Source organism: Stylophora pistillata, chromosome 4, assembly GCF_964205215.1.
Source record: "Stylophora pistillata chromosome 4, jaStyPist1.2, whole genome shotgun sequence".
In the NCBI taxonomy this organism is placed as follows: domain Eukaryota; kingdom Metazoa; phylum Cnidaria; class Anthozoa; order Scleractinia; family Pocilloporidae; genus Stylophora; species Stylophora pistillata.
In genome coordinates this window covers 25773115-25796015 of record NC_142522.1, presented here as the reverse complement: position 1 = coordinate 25796015, position 22901 = coordinate 25773115, and the positions used below count along the sequence as shown (strand labels likewise).

Sequence of the window (22901 nt, the reverse complement as noted above, 5' to 3'; positions counted from 1 at the left end):
AGTCGCTATCATCGCTTTCGATTGTTCGGCGGCGTTTGCGGGTTAATCAGGGCGACGGTACTTCATACTTTCTGTGATAAATGTTCATTGTTCCAATCTGAATATGTTGGCTGCAATTTTGGTATGGCTGTGCCAAGGAAATAAAATGGTTTTGGAGAGGAGACTGTGAGTTCAAGTTTGAGCCAGGATCGACTGACGGGCCGGCGACATTTTGCCTCGTGATTCCTGAAGCTTCTTGCTGAATAGCGAGTTATGGCTGAGATTTGTCACTTAAAATCTTAGATCACTCTCTTTTTTGTGCACTTGTTGTCTCGCTGATGTAGAGGGAAAGGCTCCGTTCATCTTTTTGCTTTGTGATTGCACAGATTTTCAGGCCTTGGCACAGCCGTACCAAAATTTCTGGCGGCAAATGCCATTTACAGCCCGCACTTTGCTGTTTGGCCCGCGAAAAGGAGCGCTTTAGGGAGGGCAGTCAGTTGTCATTTGGCCGCGTATAGTTGTAAAAATTATGTTTAGCCTGGGTGTATATAATTTTTGGAGGTGCTCCGATCAGAAAGAAAGGGTCACCTCTGTACTTCCTTTACCTGTTGAGTCTGTTTGTAAAATGCTTTGATCGCGGAATAAAGTTAATCTCCTGAAGCCCTTTGCCTTCAGCATCATTTATTTTCCACAAGCTGTAGACTACATTGATTAATCATGCACCTGTATAGCACATAACGCCATACCGTGCACCAAAAATTCTAAGTTTCTATAGCGAAAATAAGTCACGTTGGTCCGGGTGCCCAAAATCTCGGTTGTATAAATCACCTTCGAGCTACTAATAGGATGAACATAATTTTTTATCGTCTGCGTTTTTAAGAGAAGCTCGGTAAGTATCGCTAAGAGAAAATCAGCTTGATCAATCCCACGGCTCTCAAATCAAATAGAAAATCAATAAGTATCAATTAGTCTCTGTCACCTGCTACTGTGGCAGGAAGCATTAGTAATAAGCCAAATAATTTTTGATCTAACACAGCGGACAGAAATAAAAAATCTCCCTGTCTAAGATCCCAGAGGAAGGTTAAAAGCCTGCAGACAACTCAAAAAATATACTTTTCCCAACAATTGAACTTTTCTTGTTTAAATGAAATCGATTATCAGAGAGCATTACCAAAAACAAATTATTTTTGACCTTCCAACTAAGCCATAAGTGTATAGATCAATTTTCAACTGAGCGTCGATAGTGAGTTGGGATTGCATTGGTTTTACTTTACTTCGCTCTTTGTTCAGAAAAGTCGGTCCATCCACTCAACTAAGTAGAAATGAAACTAAAGTAGATCACGACTTGATCATTTGCGCAGTTTTCTCGCACTTTAGGCAACAGGCTTTTTATTTTTAATTTTTACCTTGAATTCTCGTTGGTTTCCTGTCAAATTTATCATTTTTCTGATTAATTGATCGTTGCATTGTTATTACGTCAGTCATGGTTCAACGAAACTCGATCAAAGTGAGCTCTATTGTGACACTCAATCATGAAAACTGCAGATAGCGTTCCGCTTCGTATTTCTATCATATATATAATTATAGTTCAATAGCTCCAGTAGGGCTTTCCTATGCCACCATTACATACAAGACAGCCTTAAAGCTTGTAAAAAGTAACTAAGATTTCAGGTTCTTATAATCAACGATACAACGCATGATAAAATATAATCAATCGAACGACAGGCTCAATTCATCGTCCAAGTCATCTTTTGCCTCTTGTTGCTGAGCTTGTTGCATGAGCTCTTCAAAGGTGGCCTCTTCTATTCTGAAAGGGAGAAGTTTCCACTTTTTCACCGTCAACCGCCGAGCCTTGGGTTCTGGAAACTGGAGAACGAAGCTGGAAATCTTGATGCACATCCACTCCATGCCATTGATAAGAACTGTCACACCCCAGTCTTCACTGCACTTTTTGCAAAATATTTTTCTGTTTATTTCGACGCCATCGAGGGCTTTAGGGTTGTGATGCTCCTCCATAACCACCTCACAATATATGAGTAAAGATACTTTAACAATCATTTGCATTTTCGGAAAGACTGGTAAAACGTATTATACATCAAAATTATTAAATTGTGAATTGCGAAAATAAAAAAGAAACTTCACTGTTTACGATAAATGGTCGAGGCTGGTTCTTAATTTGAATCCTTAGAACTGAGGTAAAAGCTTAAAGTTCCTTTTGCGAAGATGAAAAAGAAGTAGCTTCAGATTCACATGATTTTGACTTTTTTTGCGTTTTTCTTGCTCTCGAGGATAACAACAGCTATATTAACTGGACGATTCGGCCAGATCAAACGGCCTGATTGGTTCACCCTTGCAAAAAGGATTGATTCGATGCATCTTAGTCAAAAGAAAAAATGATCTTTTCAAGGCGGTCGAGAAATAGAACGTTCTCGGTGTGTCTTACGCTGTGGAATCATTTTCAATCACGATGTATGTTCACTGAATTATTCCACGAACGATCGAACTTTCATTTCTTATGTTTTTCTACGATATACAAACACATTTCATTTAACAGAGCGTCTTTACCTTGGAGTCCCGGACGTCGCTACATATGATCACGTGGTACGTCTCTTTAACGCGTCGTATGTTATGGGCTTGACAAACTTCTTCAAAACACTTTCGGCAATGGAAGGTGACATCATCAGGTACAGGCTCTGAATTTTGCAACGCCATTACGCGCTTTTTCAACTGGCGATCTTGAAAGTTCTTGTCCTGTATAACTTTCACCTTCGTCAAAGTGAAAAGGAAATTATCATTGGATCAAAGTTTGACACATGTTTTAGGGCTGGACATTAATATTTCGTGATAGATCTTTTTTAAAGGAGCAGATTTTGTGAGGGGACACCTTAGACATTTAATATGGCACTAAACGTATTCCTTTAAAGACAATTCTGGTGTATGATCTACAAGAAAAGTGATCCTAGATCACAGCGTCAAAACTGCGGTAAAAGAATGAGCTCCTACATTCAATTTAAGCTATGGAATACATTCTGTTTTTCCGTTGTAGACATTACATTGATGTCCCTCTTCTTTAGGAACCAATGGTTGGAGATCGTTAGCTAGTGTTACCTATCCTCGAGTACGCTTGCTCGGTTTGGAACCCTTATCTGGTGGAGCACTTTAAGGCAATCGAAGCACTTCAGAGAAGAGCGTCCCAACTAATATGTGGCCTTGACAAAGAATGTCCTGAAAGACTTCTAGAGTTAAATTGGGTCTCTTTGGAACTGAGAAGGAAATATCTTAGCCTAGTTCAAATGTACAAGATTATATTTAGCTACTGTGATATCAACTGCCCTCAGTATTTTGATATTTCAGATAAAATGAAATATCAATAATATTTTGATATTATTGAAATAACTCGTACTAGAAGTAAGCATAAGTATAAAATAAGGCCGAAAGTTGTCCGTACAAATTATTTTATTTATTCATTCTTTCATAGACATATTAATGATTGGAACTCTTTGCCTTCTGATGTAATATCATCTCCTAGCCTCCAGTCTTAAAGTTTCACTGATTAAGTACCTATGCTCATAATTTTCCTGTAATACTAGGCATAGTGTTTTTAATATAAGTTTATGCATTATTATTTTTGGAGGGTATGTCTTAGCATGGGAATTTGGTTTCCCCCTACTACCATCTACCATCCTGTTAACCATTTTTGTATTTTTGTTTGTTTATACATGTATTATTATTATTATTATTTTTGTTTTAGTATTTACTTCATTTGTATCAGTTATGTATGGTTACGAACTGTGATTAAACATTAAACATTGGGAGGGAGGGGGATTGGATGATTTGTAAAACTCTTATGACCCCTCCCCCCTCTCACATGCTGTTACCGTGAATCCTCTAATAAGCCCCCCCCCGGCCCGGGCACTTATTTCTTTCAGGTACTTTGGGGCGGCTTATTAGAAGGGGGGCTTAATGGAGGGGGGGCTTATTAATTTAGCCCGATGTTCACCACCAGGATACAATAGGATGTGATGGAACATATTTATTCAAAAATCGTTCTCATTTCACATTTTTTCATTTACCAAATTGGCAGAGTCAAAATCCTCAGTAAAGAGTGATGAGTTGTATGATTTACTATAGTCCTCTTGTAAATCAGTAAAGCAGAAACACAACAAAACAGCACATTTAAGTAAAATAAACAACAATAATGAAATGCTTCATCGTACTAGTAAGGCTCGATTATTTGGAGACGAAGGGGTAAGGGGGGGAGCTTAATAGAGGGGGGCTAAATAAATTTCTTCCTCTAAAGAGGAAGACTTATTAGAGGTAAATGTCATGCTATGTTGGTAACGACTGGTACCTCTCCACCCTCCGTTCCCCCTAAAAACAATGGAATCCCCTCAAAGTCCTCCACCTTTCCCCCGCTGGCGATGAATAATTACTGGTCATTTAGTGATGAATAGACACACATACCATAACCTTTGTGATTTGCTACTTCCTCCGAAAGAGCCAATCAAGGGCACACCTTTATATCTGCCTCCCTCGGATAGGGTTTTTATCGTTAGCATACATCATATTATAGACATATGTTCGGTATTTACCTTTCTCTGAAAGTTTTTTTGATCCATTTTTTGCACCTTGCTAAGGGCTTCAACCATGAGAGATTCACGAAACTGGTTTGTGTATTCCCGTTTTAATGCTCCAGAATCTCCACTCACGAGCACGCTATACATACCCACTTCCGCCCTGGTAAAAAAACCAGTGAGTGCATAAAACAAAAGAATATCATTCAAGAACATCCCAGACGAAGGAGAAACAAATGTAGTTAAAGCTAAACGTGTTGAGTACGTGTGTAGTTCTTGTTCTGCACTAGTCAAATTCAAAATTATTGTTCATAAAGGTGAACGCCAGAGAAAAAACAGATGGAAATTGATGGGTACAATTCCTTTTTTTTAAATTTTAAGATGAACAAAGCGTTGCAGCGCAAGAGCTTGGCTTGTGTCAAAATTTCTTGCTAGCGCTTTTCCCTGCGATTGTGGTTTGCTAGGCAAGCACTATTGCATCGAACCCCTCCCATGGCATTAAATGGGGTTTCCCTGAGGGTTTCTCCCGGGCGGCGAGATAAATTCTTGCTTGTGAAACCCTAGTTCCCACCAAGGCTCGAATACAGCTCTCTTGATTCTTAGTCCAGTGCTGAAGTTATTTTACCTGACACGGCCACGTGACTGCACAGTGGAAATCTCGTTGCCCATCATATCATAACGGATCACAAAATTACAATCCATGATGTCCAAGCCTTCTTCAGCAACACTTGTTGCCAGGAGAAGATTCGTTTCTCCTTTGTGAAATCGACTGATCACTCGCTCTTGTTCATTCTGGGTCATGCCAACTAAGTATGAGAAAATAGTATATTTTGTTTTTGTTCCAGTACGATATTGTCCTGCATTCCTCAGTGATTTTCAGCAAGCAAAGCCAGCAGAGACAAAATAGCATGCAGAACTTATGGACCTGGCCTGTAGCGGGTATTTTACTCTCTTTTCAATAGTACAACTGTACAAAACTGCATAATGCATTGACGAGCACCATGAGGCCCCTTCGGGGTCGAAATAACAATTCTATCAAACGGTTATTGCATTTTCCATTGCAATATTGAATGTTTAGAATTAATTTTCCAAACGTTTAAACATTAATTTAAACAAGGCTCTTCACCAAGAGTATTATGCCTTTCATTTGATATTTTTGCTTAAAGGTATGAACTTACTGTTTCCATCTCCACTGCCCACAAGGGCTTTCGGTCTTAGAACAGCTTTCAGTTCTTCGTCTTCCTTAATCCAGTCATCAAGGGCTACCGTGGATTCTCTTGTTCTTGTAAAGACGATGCCTTTGGGACCTTTCCACTCTTTCTGTTCAACACTGCTTTTATTCGATGACTTTTCGTCTTGAAAGTTTTCTTCTGATTTATTAGCCTCTTGGCTGGGTTTTTCGTGGTTGTTTTCTTCAGCTATTCCAGATTCATCCTCTTTCTCCTCATATTCATCATCAGTAGCGCCAACATTACCAATGTCTTTAGAGACTTCATAGCTGTTTCCAACACTTTCTTCTCCATCATGTGCTACGTCGTCTAGTGATGTCCCCTCGTTTCTGTTCTCTTTCTGGCTGCCATCATCAGTAGCGCCAACAGTACCAATGTCTTTAGAGTCTTCATAGCTGTTTCCGCCATTTTCTCCTCCATCATGTGCTATGTCGTCTAGTGATGTGCCCTCGTTTCTGTTCTCTTTCTGACTGCCATCACTTGTCTCAACATCCTTTTGGCTGTTGGAGCTCGTCCTTCTCATCTTTCCTTTTTTATCGCCATCATCTCCCACTTTTGATCTTTCAGCAGCTGAACCTTTATCGTTACGTTCATTTTCTATGCCATTCTCCAGCCCGTTAGCTCCGGTTTTGTCTTCTTTCTCCATTCTCGGAGGCCTCACATCTTTATAGTGTTGCAAGAGCAAACCTTTTAGTTTCATCAAAAGTGGATTTGTGGGTTCACCATGTTCTTTCACGTGTTTATCCAACATATTCATAGCAGTTTGATAGAGATTTGTCAACTTTTCATCAACCGGTAGGAACTTTTCTCTGTCTAAGGAATCAAAATACTTTTTAAGGCATTTCCTGGCATTTTTCATGGTTGTGCTTTTGTTTATGGTCAGAGCAATATGGTACTCGCGGAGATGTTCTGCCAGCGTTATAAGGATGCGGTCTGCATCAGTAACGGAGTCTTTGTAGAACCCCTCCACCCACTGACGATACTGCTGACTTCCCTTTTCATCCGGTGGAACAGACTTCAATAGCTTTCCTTTTATTCCTTTCACTTTGGTTTCGATTTTGGTCATGATCTTCAAAATGCAGAAAAGACAGAATGAAGGTTAAAGAACTTTAACAAACGAGAAATGTTTTCAGGAATAATACAGTCAAGTACGAACGTAGCGGACATGAATCAAGAATGAATACAACTTGGCCTTGACACTGAAGCAATAAAAGTCATTTTTGCGATTCTGAAAATCTTATGACGCCAATCAGTGTCATTATTATCTGATATTTACCTGTGAAACAATCTTTTCAAATGGATCTTTTCCTGTCGTAGGAACCTGGAATACTTCTCTTGTCGGAACGTTTGCATACTTTTCAAGCTCTGACTGATTCTCTTGCACCGTTGAAATTACTTCAGCGTCTAAGTTGGCAGAAACGAGAAGAATGTGTTCTTCCGCCTTTTCCACGCTCTTGGCTTTTCCTGTACCAAGTGAGGCAGTAAAACCAACAACCTAAACATCGTAGAAATAAAAGCCAAGGTAACCGCCTTAACAAAGTAATTATAAAGCGAATAAAATTACCGTTTAACTCCAGAACATTAAAGGAAAATTTCCGATGTAATCGGATTATACCTGTGGCAAAGGGCCTTGGTGTCGGGGCTGTTTTTTAAAGGCCAGATACCTCTCCATGATTCTGCTGTAAGGATGCTCCTTGTGTGCATGGTGACATTCATCAAATAGCAGAAGACTTATCTCCTCGAGATTCACCTGTTCCTCCTTATTTTTACTGTTCAGAGCATTAACAAGTATCTGCGCTGTCATGACAAAGATGCTGTGGCTTTTTAGAAGATACTTCAATGGTACCTCGGTTGCTTTTGCACCAGAAATATCAACCACGGGGTACTTGTATCCAAGGTACGCTTCGAACCGCTCCTTTTGTTGAGAGACGAGGTTCACTGTGCTCACGATGAACACCACTTTCGGCTGTTTTCTATTACTGCAGTCTGCAGCTGTTGAGGGATTCAAAAAAGGCAATGGAGCTAAAGTGCCATAAGTGATTGAGCTTACTCCGATTTCTTCAGGAGTGAGGCTGGGGGGGAGGGGAGCAAACCCTTCCCCTGCTATTTCCACACTTTCCCATGGAAGCTACGCAACCTAATTACCCAACCCAACCGTTTAACTTGGAGTACAGCGGAACCTTGAGGTAATCGCCAAGTTATTTACACTCATCGAGATTCACGGAATCCTACTAACAAAATTAGCTTTGCTTAGAGGGTTTTCTTGATCAATTTTAAGAAAGAGTTGCATAAACCACACTCAGAGTTAAATTCATCTCATAACTACCGTGTTTAGTTTGAGGCCGGCCTAATATAATTGTCGGGGCACCACTGCCACTGTATAGATAAGCGGTGAAGGCGTTTCTGGCATTCGGCCTTATTTTACGGCTGTAGTAAAAAGCGACTATAGTTGCTATTGCGACGTGTTGCTGATTTACCCTCCTAGAAGACCCAGAGACAGTCTCGATTGGGCGAAGTCAAAAGAAGTGTTGTATAGATCAATCACCCTTATGCCAATTTGGAATGATCTGGGGCGTGTAGTCGGAAAAAGCCGACTCGGGCGTTTAATCGGAAAGATGCGCCGAATTCCTGCTTTTAAAAGAATCAGTAAACTGATGAGATCTCTGAATGGTGTTTCTTACCTTCAGTGTCCATTGAGAATGACTCAAGGTGCTTTTTAGCTATTTCTAGGGCCACATAAGTCTTTCCACTGTTGGTGGGGGCGCAGATGATGGTATTTTTGCCTTTTAACGCTGGAGCTGCCAATTCCTTCTGATATTCTCTGAGCTCCAGTTCAAAGTTAAAAGAGTTGGCATTGCTTCCCAAGAACACTATTTGAAAGAAAATTAAATCATACTGAGAGGGATCAAGTTAGCAAACTGAATTCCATAAGGGAGATTCTGTTTCTCAGCTCTGACTCCTCGACACTGTATCCATTAAACATTAGCGTAATAGTGAAGAATTACCGGGTGGAATGACGATTTCGTCCTCTATTTCAAACAGAGATCCATCATCTTCAGCAGCACTGCCCTCTGGATGTAAAACGAAAAAAGCATAATGGAATGAATGTGTTACTGCCTTTAATTTTCAAAAAGATTTTCAAATTCCATAAAAACGCATAATCTGATTTGGAGGTAGTGAACTTAGCTTATTTAGTAAACTAGGCGTTTCACTGTTTCCCAAAATGTTTTTTTTTTCGCCATAGGGCTTTTATAAATATTGTTTCCAAAAAGTTAAAAAATAGTTTTGAAAAATTGGCATAATTTATTCGTAGATGACGACTCTATGATGATTACTGATATCGCTTTGAATAGTTTCACTCAATATATTTGATAATGACTAATTATTACACGACTCGGGCAAACAGAGGGCACATAACAAAAAACAACCAATCAAAATGCTCTATTGCCGGTCCAATATTCTCTAAGTATTGGACCGGGCACTGTCCCGAATGGTCCCGAATGATACCGCACTTGTGCCCCTTTGAACTTCAGTCGTATAATAAATCTCTTATTAACCAAGCTTGCTCGGGACCGTACTGGAATAATATAGGCCCTCGGTCTTTATTGTACGGACCGAGCTGCGCTCGGTCCGTACTGTCAAGACCTCGGGCCGATATTCTCCCAGTACGGTCCTCGCGCTTGGTTAATAAGATATATATAACGGCCGTAACGTAGAATCGAACTGTTACTTTTTACTTCGTAGTGAATTAATAATAACTTGCGTTACATATTTCGAGAAGAGAATCTCGTATGATATTTCTACAACAACGCAGTAAATATCGGATTTGGAATCATTACCTTGTTTGCTACACAAACTGCTTCGCATTTGTTCATCTCTTTCCTGCTCCTCCTCGATCTCTGCCGATCAACAACAATAAAGTTGAAATGGTAAATTGGCCACCGCTCCGACGAAGGGCTAACGCGCGAAACGTCAGCTTTTATAATCGTAACGGTGGCCAATTTACCATTTCAACTTTGTTGATATATTCAAATTATTTCGTTGGTAAATTGGCTACCCCTCCGACGAAGGGCTAACGCTCGAAACGCCGTCAGCTTTTATAATCGTAACGGTGGCCAATTTACCATTTCAACTTTGTTGATATATTCAAATTATTTCGTTACCCCCACCGACGCAGCCCCAAACAGATTCTTTAGAAACTATCAGCCTTCGATCAACGACAAGGCGACAAGTTTGATCAGTACATTATCTTCATGAACACTTTTAAAACTTTCATTCATTTACCTCATGCAGCGCAAGAAGGATTCAACCCCTTAACATGCTGTTTAGATTCACGCCAATAGCTAGTGTCGCTACCCCTTTTGGTGCATCTTCTCATATTTAAAGTACTCAACATTCGATAACAAAAAGGACTCTTGTCGCTAACCTAACATTACAGTCACGAGTTTTGCCAAGAGACTTAACACGTTTTCATCCATACAACCTTAATTAACCCCATTTGGAACCTTGACCAACTGCCTAACATAGACCGGCATTGTATAACATGACGAAACCAAAAGCCATCTGTACTGAATCACTTCGAGCTGAGGTCCTATGTTAAGCAATATTCTAACTACATTGGACGAAAATAACTAGTCAGTATGGAATTCAAAAGTTTAACCAAGTGTTGTTAACTACCTTTGAGTTTCTTTTGAATTTGTTTAAACCGATCTTCGCTAAACCTGATATTTAGTTCGAGCGGCTTGTCCGGGAGCTTTTCGTGTCTTTTCAAAGTGTCTTCCACCAGGACTTCTTTTAATTTCTCCTGAAATGTTTCTTCACTGTACATTTCCCACAATTTCTCGGCTGCCTCCACAGTTGACAAGCGAAAAGTTGCAATGATGGAACCTTTAGCAGTGTTTACAAAAACAGCTCCTTGAGGAAGATGCTGAAAAAAATCCGAGACGCATAAGCACAATTGAGCTTTTCGTGTACAAGTTTTGACTAGAAACACAGTACTCATCCTTAGCAAACGCAATGTTGTGTTCACTACTGATGGGTGACTAAAAATCGCATACTTATGCATGCTTGCCATACTTGAGACAAAATGACATGACTTTAAGTGATATGACTTGCCTACCTCTAACACAACCACGTACGATTACAGTTTGCAAACTTCTCAAAAAAGCTCTCTCCGCCGTAAAGGTAAGAGACAGAAGCCGGCTACGCACCCTTTGCTAATTTTCTAGTGAAGACTAAACCGATGAGCCTCATTTTTTTATTTTGTTAAAAGGAAAAGGAGAATAAAAAGAAAGTAGAATCACGAATTAGGACGTGTAAACAATGACTGTTTGCGAACTCGTTATTTGCCCTGCGATATACCAAAATGTTTTGAAATGTTCACTTATATTACAGGTTGTGTTCGACAAAAATTGTTCCATTCGAAGAAAATACGGAAGAATTGTTTGTCTTGTCCACTGTACGTGGAGACCATCTGATTCAGGTTTTACTCTTAATTCAGTATTTTTTATAATAAGTTACATTATCTAAAAACGTACTTTTTGGAAGTCCTTTCGCATTCGTTTGCTTTCTTCAGACGACTGTTTCATGAAAACCTCGGCCAAATACTCCTCCAGATCGAAACCGCTTTCGGTTTGTTGGTCGTCTGCACTGGTTTCAAATGATAGATTTCCTTTAAAGGAAACATCTGTTTGAAACAAATCAGTAAGAGAATAGCTCAAGGTAAGACCAGGCAATATTTTGCGGACAGTCAAAATCAATTTTTTACTGCATTGTATTTCGTGATGCGTGACTCCCAAGTTTTAAAAACGAAATTCAGAGTATCTCAGTCTAATTCAACCGCTAGGATTCAAGATCCCTGATTCCGCTACACTTCAATATTCAATAGTCCTTATGTAAACGATTTCTTAATTAAAGAACATTATCAGTCATTCAAATAATTTAGGCAATCTGAAGAATGCCCTGACTTACGGCTTGTCTGTGTAAAGGAATAGAGGAATAAGTGCGAGGCTTAACGGAAGTAATTTAAATTGCAAACGAATTGAATTGTCATAAAAAGAACAAAAACAACACAAGTGTTTCTGCTTCTTTTGGTAAATTTGATAAAAAAGCGCAAAAATATTGTGATTAAAACGTCACTTACCAATTGCTGTTCCAATCTTTTTGTAACCAACACCTGAGCCATCGGTGACAGCGACTTCATCATCCCCTGCGTTAACTGAATTTCGATAACTTTTGATGAATATTCATCATTGGCAGTGGCAAGCAAACGTTGAAAGGCAAGCGACCGCGCCGAATAACTAGTTTCATCCGGTGCAAAATATAAAATATAACCAAGCACTGGAAAGATGTGACGCACCGTTCAGCGGAAGCGGAAAGACCCTGGATACGAGTATATGTAAAAATAAGCCGAAATTCAGCATGATTCGCATGTGTACAGACATGAATTGACCGAAAATGACGAACGCTTTTTATTAGATCAGCAACAGAATTAAAGTTTAACTCAAAGTCCTTACCACCGTCAGGCGTCTCAGCTTGCCGGAATTTCCCGGTAAGCCAAAATGAATCGCTTTACACCAATGATTACTACGAGCTTGAGTAAATATGGAGTTTTTGAACGCTCACATCCACGTACATGACCAAGTGACTCATAGCAACAAGACCGCTTTGTGGAATCTAAGAACATGTAGTTAGGATTGTTTATCACGCGCCCGGGTCAGTTTGCTCGAACGAAAGTGGGATTCGTCCAACTTGAGAAGAACATATTGACACGAGTTTAAAACGAGACTGAAGATAACATTAGTGAATGAGACCATCATCCACAGACCGTCAAATAATCTTACGTCGGTTTACTTCTGTAAATCTCGATAACAAAAATAAATAAACTACTCGTTTCACCCGGCGTATTAAAACGATGCCTTTGCGGAGCTCAAACTGTCTCCGGGGAAATTTCATGCGAGCGTTATGAAGATTATTAAAATGTAATCTCGTATAGCATAAGAGCTTACTTGCCTGGATAATGGTAGAAGGGGTCCAACAACAAAGCAGTATGTTCGTTTCCACAGTTTCTCAGGGCTCGTACGAATTGCGGAAAAGCTTTGTCTCGTCTTTTTAACCGATCAACAAGAATTTGATTCGCCGTTGTTGGTCCCTTGAAGTTCTGTCTGGCCTCAATTTCTTCTCTATCTGTCTGCTGTAAACAAGGCAAATGCGGAAAAAGGTCAACCGGAATAACTTCCTCCATAAAATCTTTCAGCCGTTCCTCTAAGATCTTTTTTTCGTAGGGTTTCATTGTTGTTTGACTCGAAACTCCGTCTAAAGCGACTGACTCCTCGCAGTCAGGCTCCGTATTTATATCATCTCCGCATAATAAATTAATGAACCAGCAAAAAATAAAAAAATAAAAAAATTAAAAATACGGGGAATTCCCGGAAGCCTTGCGCAAAATTCTTGGAAAACACTACGTAAACAAAGGTACAAATTTCGCATTTCCCGTTTTTGTTCTCGGGCGTAAATAAACAGTTTCGGAGCAGCGATAGCTTTAAAACGTTTCTTTTTATTAAGTCTTGGCTTATAAAAAATCAGGGGTTATCGTATGCCATGCCTCTTTCTCTCAACTCATTTACATTGTAGCCACTGAATAGTCTTAGTTTGGTACATTCGGAAAAAGGACTTTCCCAGGTTGAATTTCATTAATATCAAATGTCTGGAAACCGCGATACGAGCTGTTTCGGTTTCGATTTTCGATCCGTTCTGTTCGAATGTTGTTACATGTCGAGAGACTGTTGAAGCAACGTCGAAAAAATTGCTCCTCTTGTGAAACGAAAAGAGTAAGCTCGTAGGTGAACTCAATATTCGGAGGTATTACCGGTTGAATAATACGTTACATAATCATTTTCAAGAGTTTAATTAACAGGGCTTTTTCCCATCGTCAATATGCTAATTCTTGACTGCATCATATGGGATAATTTTGGCAATTCTTATATACAGGAACAAATTTTGACTCTGGAATTTTCCCCCCAAAACTGTTATTAGAAGTGAAGGGGAATATAAATTAAAGTTTCGTTTCCCCTTTCGATGTATTTCGATATCTATCTTGCTTTGGAAGCAAAATGAAAAAGGGGTTTCGAGAATAGCTATTTTTACTTGATAGACGTTAGGTCAGTGTCATGATCTTTTTAAATAATTTCTCATTCGGTTTCGTTATGCATATGTAGATAGTTTTCTCACACCATAAATGACCTGTACTTCTTCCATTCCTTCACAGAAATCATAGGAATGAGCGGATACTTTCACTTCTAATAGCTATGAGGTGACTTTCTTTAAGGTTAGAGACGACCATTACATATTTTCTACGAGGGAAAATATAAACACAACTTTGTACAGACTGAGTGTTGTTTACATGTCAGACATTATGTCTTCGTTCTCTTTGCTTCTCGATATAAACAACATTCCTGAGACTAATCCACCAGAATGCAATCACCTTTTCGACATTTCGGCCAAAAAATAGAGGCAAATCTCGTATGCACATTCGTTGGAAAAATTTCTTATTCTACGGATTAATGGCGACAGGATGATTAATCTTTGCAGACTGCAGCCTTATAGCCAGATTTCAACATCTGGGTTAGCTACACATGTTGTATATCCAAGAAATCGAATCTCTGAGCAAACTCTATTTATCGTCAGCTTACGACTAGTGGCCAATTTAGCAAAAAGCTATATTTATGACGCATCTCTACAGCTTTGTCTAATACTTGTTACTTTTTAATTATGTCAAAAGCGGGTTAGTTCTTGGTAGGTGACCGTCCAACCAAAACTAACGGCTTGCGCTAATCACGCTTATCCAAGCATATTATTTGGAACAAAAAAAGAAATTGAAGCATATGAAAATAAGAGATATGTACAAAGAAAATGTGCTCCTATTTTAAGTTTTCTGCGGTGTAAATTGTGAAAATCGTTTTTCCTTCTCAGTTTAAAGTACAAAGGATGGTCATGCAAAGTAAGCATGACATCTTTTATTTCAGTTTCAATGTTTCATGTCTATTTGTAAGTCGATCCTATGAAATGAGTGAAACTGAAATAAACCCCTGACAAAATAGGTTATGGAATCGATTATCTGGTCATCACACGAAACCAATAAACCTCGAGCTACGCCTTAATGTTTAAGGAAGTGTGCCATTCACTTTATGGCTTTCAGCCGTACAATAGTGTTGACAAACTAAATTATTCTCAGTCCCTTTTTCGGTTAGGACTGAGAGCGTTTGAGAACGAGTAAACTGGACAAATAATATTCCGCCTACCACCAAGGCATGTATCGATTACAGGGGAGCAGCTCCTCTTGTTGGACCTGTGAATGTGCTCAGACTTCTAATATGTCTCATGGTCAAAATCTATAACTAGAACCTTAGATTATTCGTCTATAGCTGAGGGAAAATGTGATTTAGACAATGAAGTTCAAATAAAAGACTAGGGGATGATTGTGCTTAGAATTTGAGATAACTGGTCATTCTTCTTCTTGCTGTAAAGTAACAAGTAAAAACCATACATGAAATTCAAAAGACCAAAAAAATTGCTGGTACGGAGGAAGTACATTTAAAGTTATGAACAATATTGCCGCACTAATGCATCATGTTTTTAAGAAACAGTAATAAACAATTATTATGTTTGTCATACTTTGGCCTCCCCGCCCTCGACCTGCTTCTTGAATTAGCAATAGCAATCACCATGGAGGCCGGTTGTTAGTAGGGTTTTTTGAGCTCTACTTTTATTTATTACCCAGAGAGATGTTTTTTCAATCCATTCATGATCAATGCATCGTACCAAGAGATGGACAGTTTGATAAATAAAATGATAGTGAATCGAATACAAAAGGCGGTGCAAAAGTGATCCTTGCAGGTAAGTTGCAATCAACGAGTTGCTGTAAAGAAGTCTTCGAATTCAAAAAAAACTTACACAGGATGAAATAACTAAATTAAGTTTCCTTAAAGGTAACTTAAAGGTTAACATTAGAAGTATTTAAGTCATCTTTAGGTGACATACGAAAGTTCTGAAATGTATCTTTAATTGAACTTTCCGAAGTCAATTAAGGTGTCCTTATGAACCATTTAGTTAACACTTTAAGGTCACATGAAAGCAAACCTAAATAACCATTTCATGAACACTTTAAGATCACATGAAAGCAAACCTAAATAACCATTTAATTGAATTTAGGAATCCTCTTAATTCTTGTAAAGTCAACTTTAGTCAACCAAAACTTCCACTTGTAAATGTATCTTAAAGGTTTCTTCAATCTTTTGTTTCCCTTTAAGTACTGCTTAAAGTTACAGGTTTTGTTGTAATTCATCTCTAGTTGTACTTTCTGATTCTCTTAAATTTCAAGTTTTGTTAACATTCATCATTAAGTGACCTTTAAGCGCCTCTAAAGGCTGCAGGTTTCACTTTCAACTGACTTTTGATTTGCTTAATTACACCCTCATTTATATCCCAAAAACTTATGATATTTTGGGCAACCTTACAATTGATAGAAAAAGAAGCATCACACATTCAAGTAATAACAAAGTGTTTGAAATTGCAGTGATGAAATAGTTTTGTTCAAAACTCATTTGTTCCCCTGAGATAACATAAACCTACAATGAAGCTGAGGATATCCCAGTCGAGCCCCATACATAATTAAAAAAAGAGATGTCCAAATGTTTGAATTACTGATTGACATACTTTATTAAAATTGTTTCACTTTTGTCAATGTATAATATAATCTTCATCAAGCAGGTAATAGAATATTTACCACTATAAAAGTATGACAAATATACAAATTATATAACTAGCTGTAGTAACAAACTACACAAAAAACTATTGATTCACAAATTGTACTCTCAAATCCAGCTACTAAGAAATGTGATTTGAAATGATACTTGTCTAACAATAAAAAATATAAGTTCAACCTATCAATCTAAAATTCAGAAAAATTTTCTTAATCAACTTAAATTTGCAATAACTCTCAGTTATTTGCGACATTATTACAACTGTAATACTTATTAAATATGATCATATACCTTAATTTCTTTTAGTAAACAAGTGATAGAAAACAGTTCTCTTACTCTAAAATGCAGCTGAAACTTTGATATACAAAAATGATGTGTACATCTATATAGAAAAAAGTATCTCATGTGGAGGAAATTTATTAACATTGAAGAATTCACGATCACTTACTTTAGATGAGACCATAATTATTCAATGAAAAAGCCTCATGCAGGCATGCAAAATAACCTCATTCTAGACTTGGCTTGATATTTTGTACATTTTCGATTTCATTGATTAGTAAAACAATTTTCTCACTGTATTATTGCCCACTCTGGAAAATTTTCAGTAGGTGGGCATCTAAGAAAAGGTTGCCCATAAACCCTGGACGGATTCTCTCTTTAGCTCTTGAAGTGAGCTTTTTCTTATAAGCCTTGTCAAGTTTCTTTTCAAGTTTTTTCATTCTCCTACTTTCCCACTGAAGGTGATGCACAGAGTATTTTGTTACTTTTGAGGTATTTCCATCGTCATCCTCGTAGCAGCTTTCCTCACTGCTCATTGCCTCCATGACAAGAACCTCTGCTGCTCTTCCCTTTTCATGCTGGTTGGCCCAGTTGACCAGCTCCAGGACTGTAGTTTGTCTCATTAACTTCTAAAAAAAATAAAAAAAATTAAACAGGCATGAGAAGGGTGTTACAGGACTTCAAATGAAAAATATGATCCAAATCACTAATTTCTCTTGATATATATATATGTGTGTACCCATTGTAAGAATGGAATTCTTAAGCATGTTATAATATAGGGTCTCTTTGTCCTTTTTTTTTTTTCCATCAAATGGTGCATACAAACTATCATTTATTTCACATCACATTTTAATATTTTTCAAATTTATTTTACAAAGATTTTCTTGGGAGGCTCTAGATACAGACCAGAATACCTCACTTATTTAACAATTTCTCTAATAAGAACATAGTCCCTTAGATGTGTCTATATTCAAAGCCATCCAATTTTGAAGTGCCAAAATAAAGACATTCAATGGGAAATAGCTTCCCTCCCACTGATCAAGTGTACTTGAGGGTGTACTCAGTCTGGTAACATTGAACATCTGTCGGACCCCATCATTTGTGAACAGCAGGGTATATGAAAAGTAAAATGTTCAAAATAGTATCCTAGCCAATAAATACCTCTCTTTGGCGACCACTCTTCCAGGTGTTTTGTTTATGAGCCTCATAGTGGTTACCACTCTTCAGTTTCTGTGTTTTCACACATATTTGAAATATATTTGTAAAGCAGCTGTTTAAAGAAATGATTATGAAAATGCCATGAGAAGCTGATTGTAAAAAGATTCCCACATAAATTAATGACAATGTTCAAATTTATAATATTTTATGGCAGGCCACCTTAGAATATCTGCCAAGTTAGTATGTCCTTAGTGATTCATTGCTAAGGTGTAAAGTATGCTTTCTTGAGGATCTACACTGAAGTGTTTCAGATCTAGAGACAAGAAATAAACCCGAAAATTTCAGTTTGCAACATATTTAAATTTCTGTAACATTTGGGAAAGTTAACATGTAAGTTAGGAAAAACTATAAAATGCACCCCCCCCCCCTTGTCCTAAATTTGACCATGTAATGAAGGTGCTCATTAGAGGTTTCAGGGTATCTAACTGTGTTACTGAATGCTAGTTTTATGATGACATTTATGTTGAGGGGAAAGTGGTAAAAGACATGAATTGATGGTAGAGACTAAAAGCAGGGGTATCATTAAGGGCTGGGCAATAGACAAATTGACCAACTTTGAGCACAATTTTGCCTGGATGTTTTCAAGCCAAGGCCTTCAATAAAACTCAAGTTGTTATAAAGGAGATATGCATCAATATGCTTGAGTGCAAAATCCTTATGCTCACCCACAAAATGTAATGACACCCCAGTAAAAGTGAAATGCATGTGCTATGATTATTGGTAGCTACCTTCTATGACTTCTTTTGTCCAAGGACACTTTTCAGGTCCTCCTTGTTGATGTATTGCCTGCTCTATTGTCCGCTCAAAAAGGATCTTGTTGCTGTCAGAATTTATTCTAAGACAAAAACAAATACAATTAAGCCTGGTATTCTGTAGTAACAATATTAACACTAAGACAAAAGTACAGTCAAACCTCTATTATCCGGACCTGTTGGGACTTAGGTAATCAGTCAGGATAATCGAAAATATGAATATTAATGAGACAATAATGTAAACAAAAGAGATGAAGATAAAAATCTGCTTCGATGACTCTCCGAGAGCTCGATCTTTTGAAAGCGGAGGAGGCAATGTTTTAAACGCACTTTTCCTGAATTTAGACATAATCTCTGAATTTTTTTACCTCATAAAGTTTGGAAGATCAAAGCTAATTAATAATCATGAAAAAAACGGGACCAGAGAAAAAGTCTGGATAATCGAAAAGTCCGGATAATCGAGGTTCGACTGTAACCACCATAAGGTGTTCACATAACATCTCAATATTTCAAGCAGCAGCTTAGACTCGGATTTCCTCGCTCAATCAAGATAAAGCAAAATATCTCTGAATCTAAAAAGATATTACTCACTCTTCGTCAAGATAAAAACCACTAAAGTCATCTTTTTTCAAAAGGAGTTTGTACATTCTCCTCACAGTTCTCTAAAAGAATGAAAAAAAATTCAACAATCGGTTTGTCACGTTTGTCCTATTTCTACTTTCACGCTTTTTAAAAATCCTGGTTGTTTGAAGGCTAGATGATGTAGAGCAATCGACACAAGCACAATTAAAAATTAAGCTTACCCATCTATGTGAATAAAACAGGCAAGGTCAAAAGGGTCCAAGAGAAAAAATGATTAAATGAATTTTCATACTAGATAATTCTCGTTGAAACAAAAGGGAGGAAAAAAACTTTTCTGGTAGACCTGTTTATGGTAAAGGATTATCAAGTAATTGTAACCACATCTAATCATGTCAAATGATTACCGCCGAAATAATTAAGTTAATTATGCATATAATTCGCGCGCCAAACATGTACTCAACATAAAAGATAATCTTCCACGAAACAGAACTGATTCAAGCAAATTATGAACACATATCACATTATTCATGCTTATCAGTTATGTTTTTTTACTCACTCGACAAGCCGGTGGAACTACTACCGTCGTTCGCCTTTGTCTTCTGTTTTGGCGCCGACGGACGTTGGCTGCATTATTATCAACAGTTTGAAGACGGCCCTCGATCCGCTGAAGCGCTTCAGAGTTTTCTTTGTTGCTGCGCTCTTGCTGCTGCCGAAGCTTTACATTTTCGCTCGCCAGAGCGTGATTGCTCCGGATCAACTCCTCCAGCAGCACAATGCAATCGTCGGACACTTTATTCCTTTTTTCGCCGCTGGAACCACATCATGGTTTTGATCGTGCAATCATCTTTCCGCCATATTCTTTTCTTACTTGCTTTAACTACGAATTAACGGTAAAATAACCACACTACAAGTGCTTCTCTCGGATGCTTTGTGATGCTTTGTTAACAAAGTAGTCAAACGGAATATTGAGGTTCAAAAAAGCGCGCGAATTAATATTTCTAAAACCAAACAACGACCTCCTGTTGACATATTGCCTCGTTGTGATGTTTATCGTACTGTGCCTAGCTAACGCTGGCCAGTACAAATGAAGACTCGAGTGTAATTGGAAGCAAGGAAACAGAAAGGCGGGAAAACACGAACTACACGTTCGAACTTTACTTGTTCAAGTAAACAGCTTCATACCGATACCAAAGTTTCAAAAGGGTTAGTTAAAAATATATCTGAAAATGTAGCCGTGTGTAGGTCAAGGATATCTTGTAACAAAGGAAATTTACGTATGATGCACGATCCTCGCAGTAGATAGCGCTAATTTAAGCTATAGCGAAAATCACACCTGAAAAAATGAGGCCTGTACGGGACTCGAACCACTGACCTCTGCGATACTAGTGCAGCGCTCTACCATTTGAGCTAAGAAGCCAACTGGGAGCAGGCCGTTAAGTCGATTCGTAATAAACCCGTGAAAGTGATAAATCAGATACAATGAAATATATGAAGTTTATATATTTTGAACTGCGGTATTAGATACGTATGATGCACGATCCTCGCAGTAGATAGCGCTATTAGCTTAAATATTTGAAGCTGTTCACTGTTTCTTAGGTTCTGTATTTTTTTTTTTTCAGGGAGTGAGGAATCTGCTCTTTTCCTGCCAAGACTTTTTCCCACAAGGGCACTGAAAGCTTTCTCGATGGCACATCATAGGTTGGCAGATGATGAGATGGCACATCTTGTCAGTCAGTGCTTTTGTTGTACTGCCAATGTGTATGTAAAATTGTCACCCTGTATGAATTGAAGCTTTGGACGAAGTCAACAGATTAATATGTATTTCTGTAAAATCAATACTGTCTGTCAGCTTCATAGGGAGATTTCCACAAATAACATTGTTTGTATATATGAAACAAAATTTACACTGATCCATGAAAATAAAAATTTCACAATATATATACAAAAAAAAAAAAAAAGAAAGAAAAAGACCAACTACAGAGAATAACCAAAAGTGCTAACCTCATTATAGTAATGCTTGATACAGACAGTTATTTTTTGTTGCCTTTATAGAGTGCTGGAAACACAAACTATTACGTATTCATTTTTATTGTTTGAATTATTTCTCTGAAATTCCCATTTATTGTGACAGTAACATGGGTGTAGAAAGCTTTCTCGATGGCATTTTGTAAGTTGGCAGGTGAAAAAGTGGCACATCTTGTAAATCAGTGCTTTCAAGTGACAGAAGTCTTTCTTTTACCCATTCTTTAATTGCATACCAATGCTTTTGATTAATAAAGCTATTTATTCAGTTTAATTGTAAATGACAGTTTCTTAGGATTTATTGTGACTTGATTTTTGGAGGCATGAGCTATAGAACACATTATTTATATTGTAGACAATTTGTTCGGCCGAAGTCAAAATAATTTGTTAGTTTTGTGCAATATATGTTCGCAGTGTTTATGAAAATAAAATGTTATGTCTGTGGTAGGCAGAGGCCTGCCACTTTTGTTTGTCCGATTAGTTGTTTTAGTAAGGGTGGATTACATGAGCCGAGTTCACTCTTTGCTAGGATGGCATTATGTGGGCAGGCCAGCCTGACTCATGTAATCAGCCTCTAAGTGGATGATTGGCAGGCCTGGGGCCTGAATTATTATTTCCCTCGGATTTCTAGCAAAGGTAAATAGATCAATCACATTTAATTCCAGTTTCATTTACATTAAATTTTATTCTGAATACAGTTGAACCCAGTAAATGGGCCACCCTCAGGGAACTGGCAAATGGCCACTAAATAAGGGTTTTTATTTCTTTTTTTGTTAGATCCCAATGCAAATTTATAGCAAATGCACAGCTTTGCTCAATGAGCAAGGTAAATGTAAAGCAAATGTCAAATTTACGTCACACTTGCATGGAATTTTGTCAGGAACAAATACTTGAGTTTAGCTTCAGTTTATAGCTATTGCAAATTTAGTTCAAGCACACTTCTTTTTCAGCTTGAGGATAGTGTTTCAGAAGAAGACATTTCATTCCCAGCAGACAAGATGGATCACAGAAAGCTAATGGTATCATCTATAGGATAGTGAAAGAAAAACCATTGCAATCTGTGTCCCTTGCGAGGATTCGAACCTCCTGCAGTCAGCCTAGAGAAGGTGATCCCAGCTGTGAGGAGAGTTTCGTGCGCTCCTCTCAGTGCTTGTCTATTTTCGCGTCTCGAGGAGAGGTGCAGTGCAGATTGCCCATACTTTGTTCTTACCCTCTGGTACCTCGGCAATGATGTATCCGTATCGTTTTTATTTTTATGTTTTATGATTTTTTTATTTTCATTGATTGATACGAGCACTGAGCCGTTAAATAGGTCTCAAACCCGGAGGCTAGACAAGTCGGTTCTCGGCTGTAACCACCAGAGGACTGTGTCTGTGTTCAAGCGGGGATTTACTTTTCTCCGGCACCCTTGACATTCAAAGTCAAAGGAATACAAAAAGAATAAAGCCAGGTTGGAGAGTATCTGCTTTTTAACTGAACAGCATTAAAAAATTATGGCATTTGCAG

The 22901-nt window shown here is 38.1% G+C and overlaps 1 protein-coding gene and 1 pseudogene across 2 annotated transcripts; both read right to left on the bottom strand.

The window, feature by feature from the left end:
• Positions 1-643: 643 nt before the first annotated feature.
• On the bottom strand, positions 644-13139 carry LOC111343600 (ATP-dependent RNA helicase DHX58). The gene is made up of 14 exons (XM_022950778.2): positions 12794-13139; positions 11925-11999; positions 11320-11468; positions 10460-10709; positions 9622-9681; positions 8788-8853; positions 8464-8652; positions 7398-7774; positions 7059-7277; positions 5732-6851; positions 5179-5359; positions 4572-4716; positions 2545-2745; positions 644-2001 (listed from the first exon to the last, which is right to left on the bottom strand). Exons 1-14 carry the CDS (start codon positions 13071-13073, stop codon positions 1690-1692), a joined length of 3624 nt encoding a protein of 1207 aa, XP_022806513.1. The 5' UTR covers positions 13074-13139; the 3' UTR covers positions 644-1689.
• Positions 13140-16473: 3334 nt separating this feature from the next.
• On the bottom strand, positions 16474-20991 carry LOC148733042 (uncharacterized; annotated as a pseudogene). Its single transcript, XR_015999903.1, has 5 exons — positions 19930-20991; positions 19383-19453; positions 18768-18874; positions 17983-18091; positions 16474-17450 (listed from the first exon to the last, which is right to left on the bottom strand). The product of XR_015999903.1 is annotated as an uncharacterized LOC148733042 (transcript).
• Positions 20992-22901: the final 1910 nt, after the last annotated feature.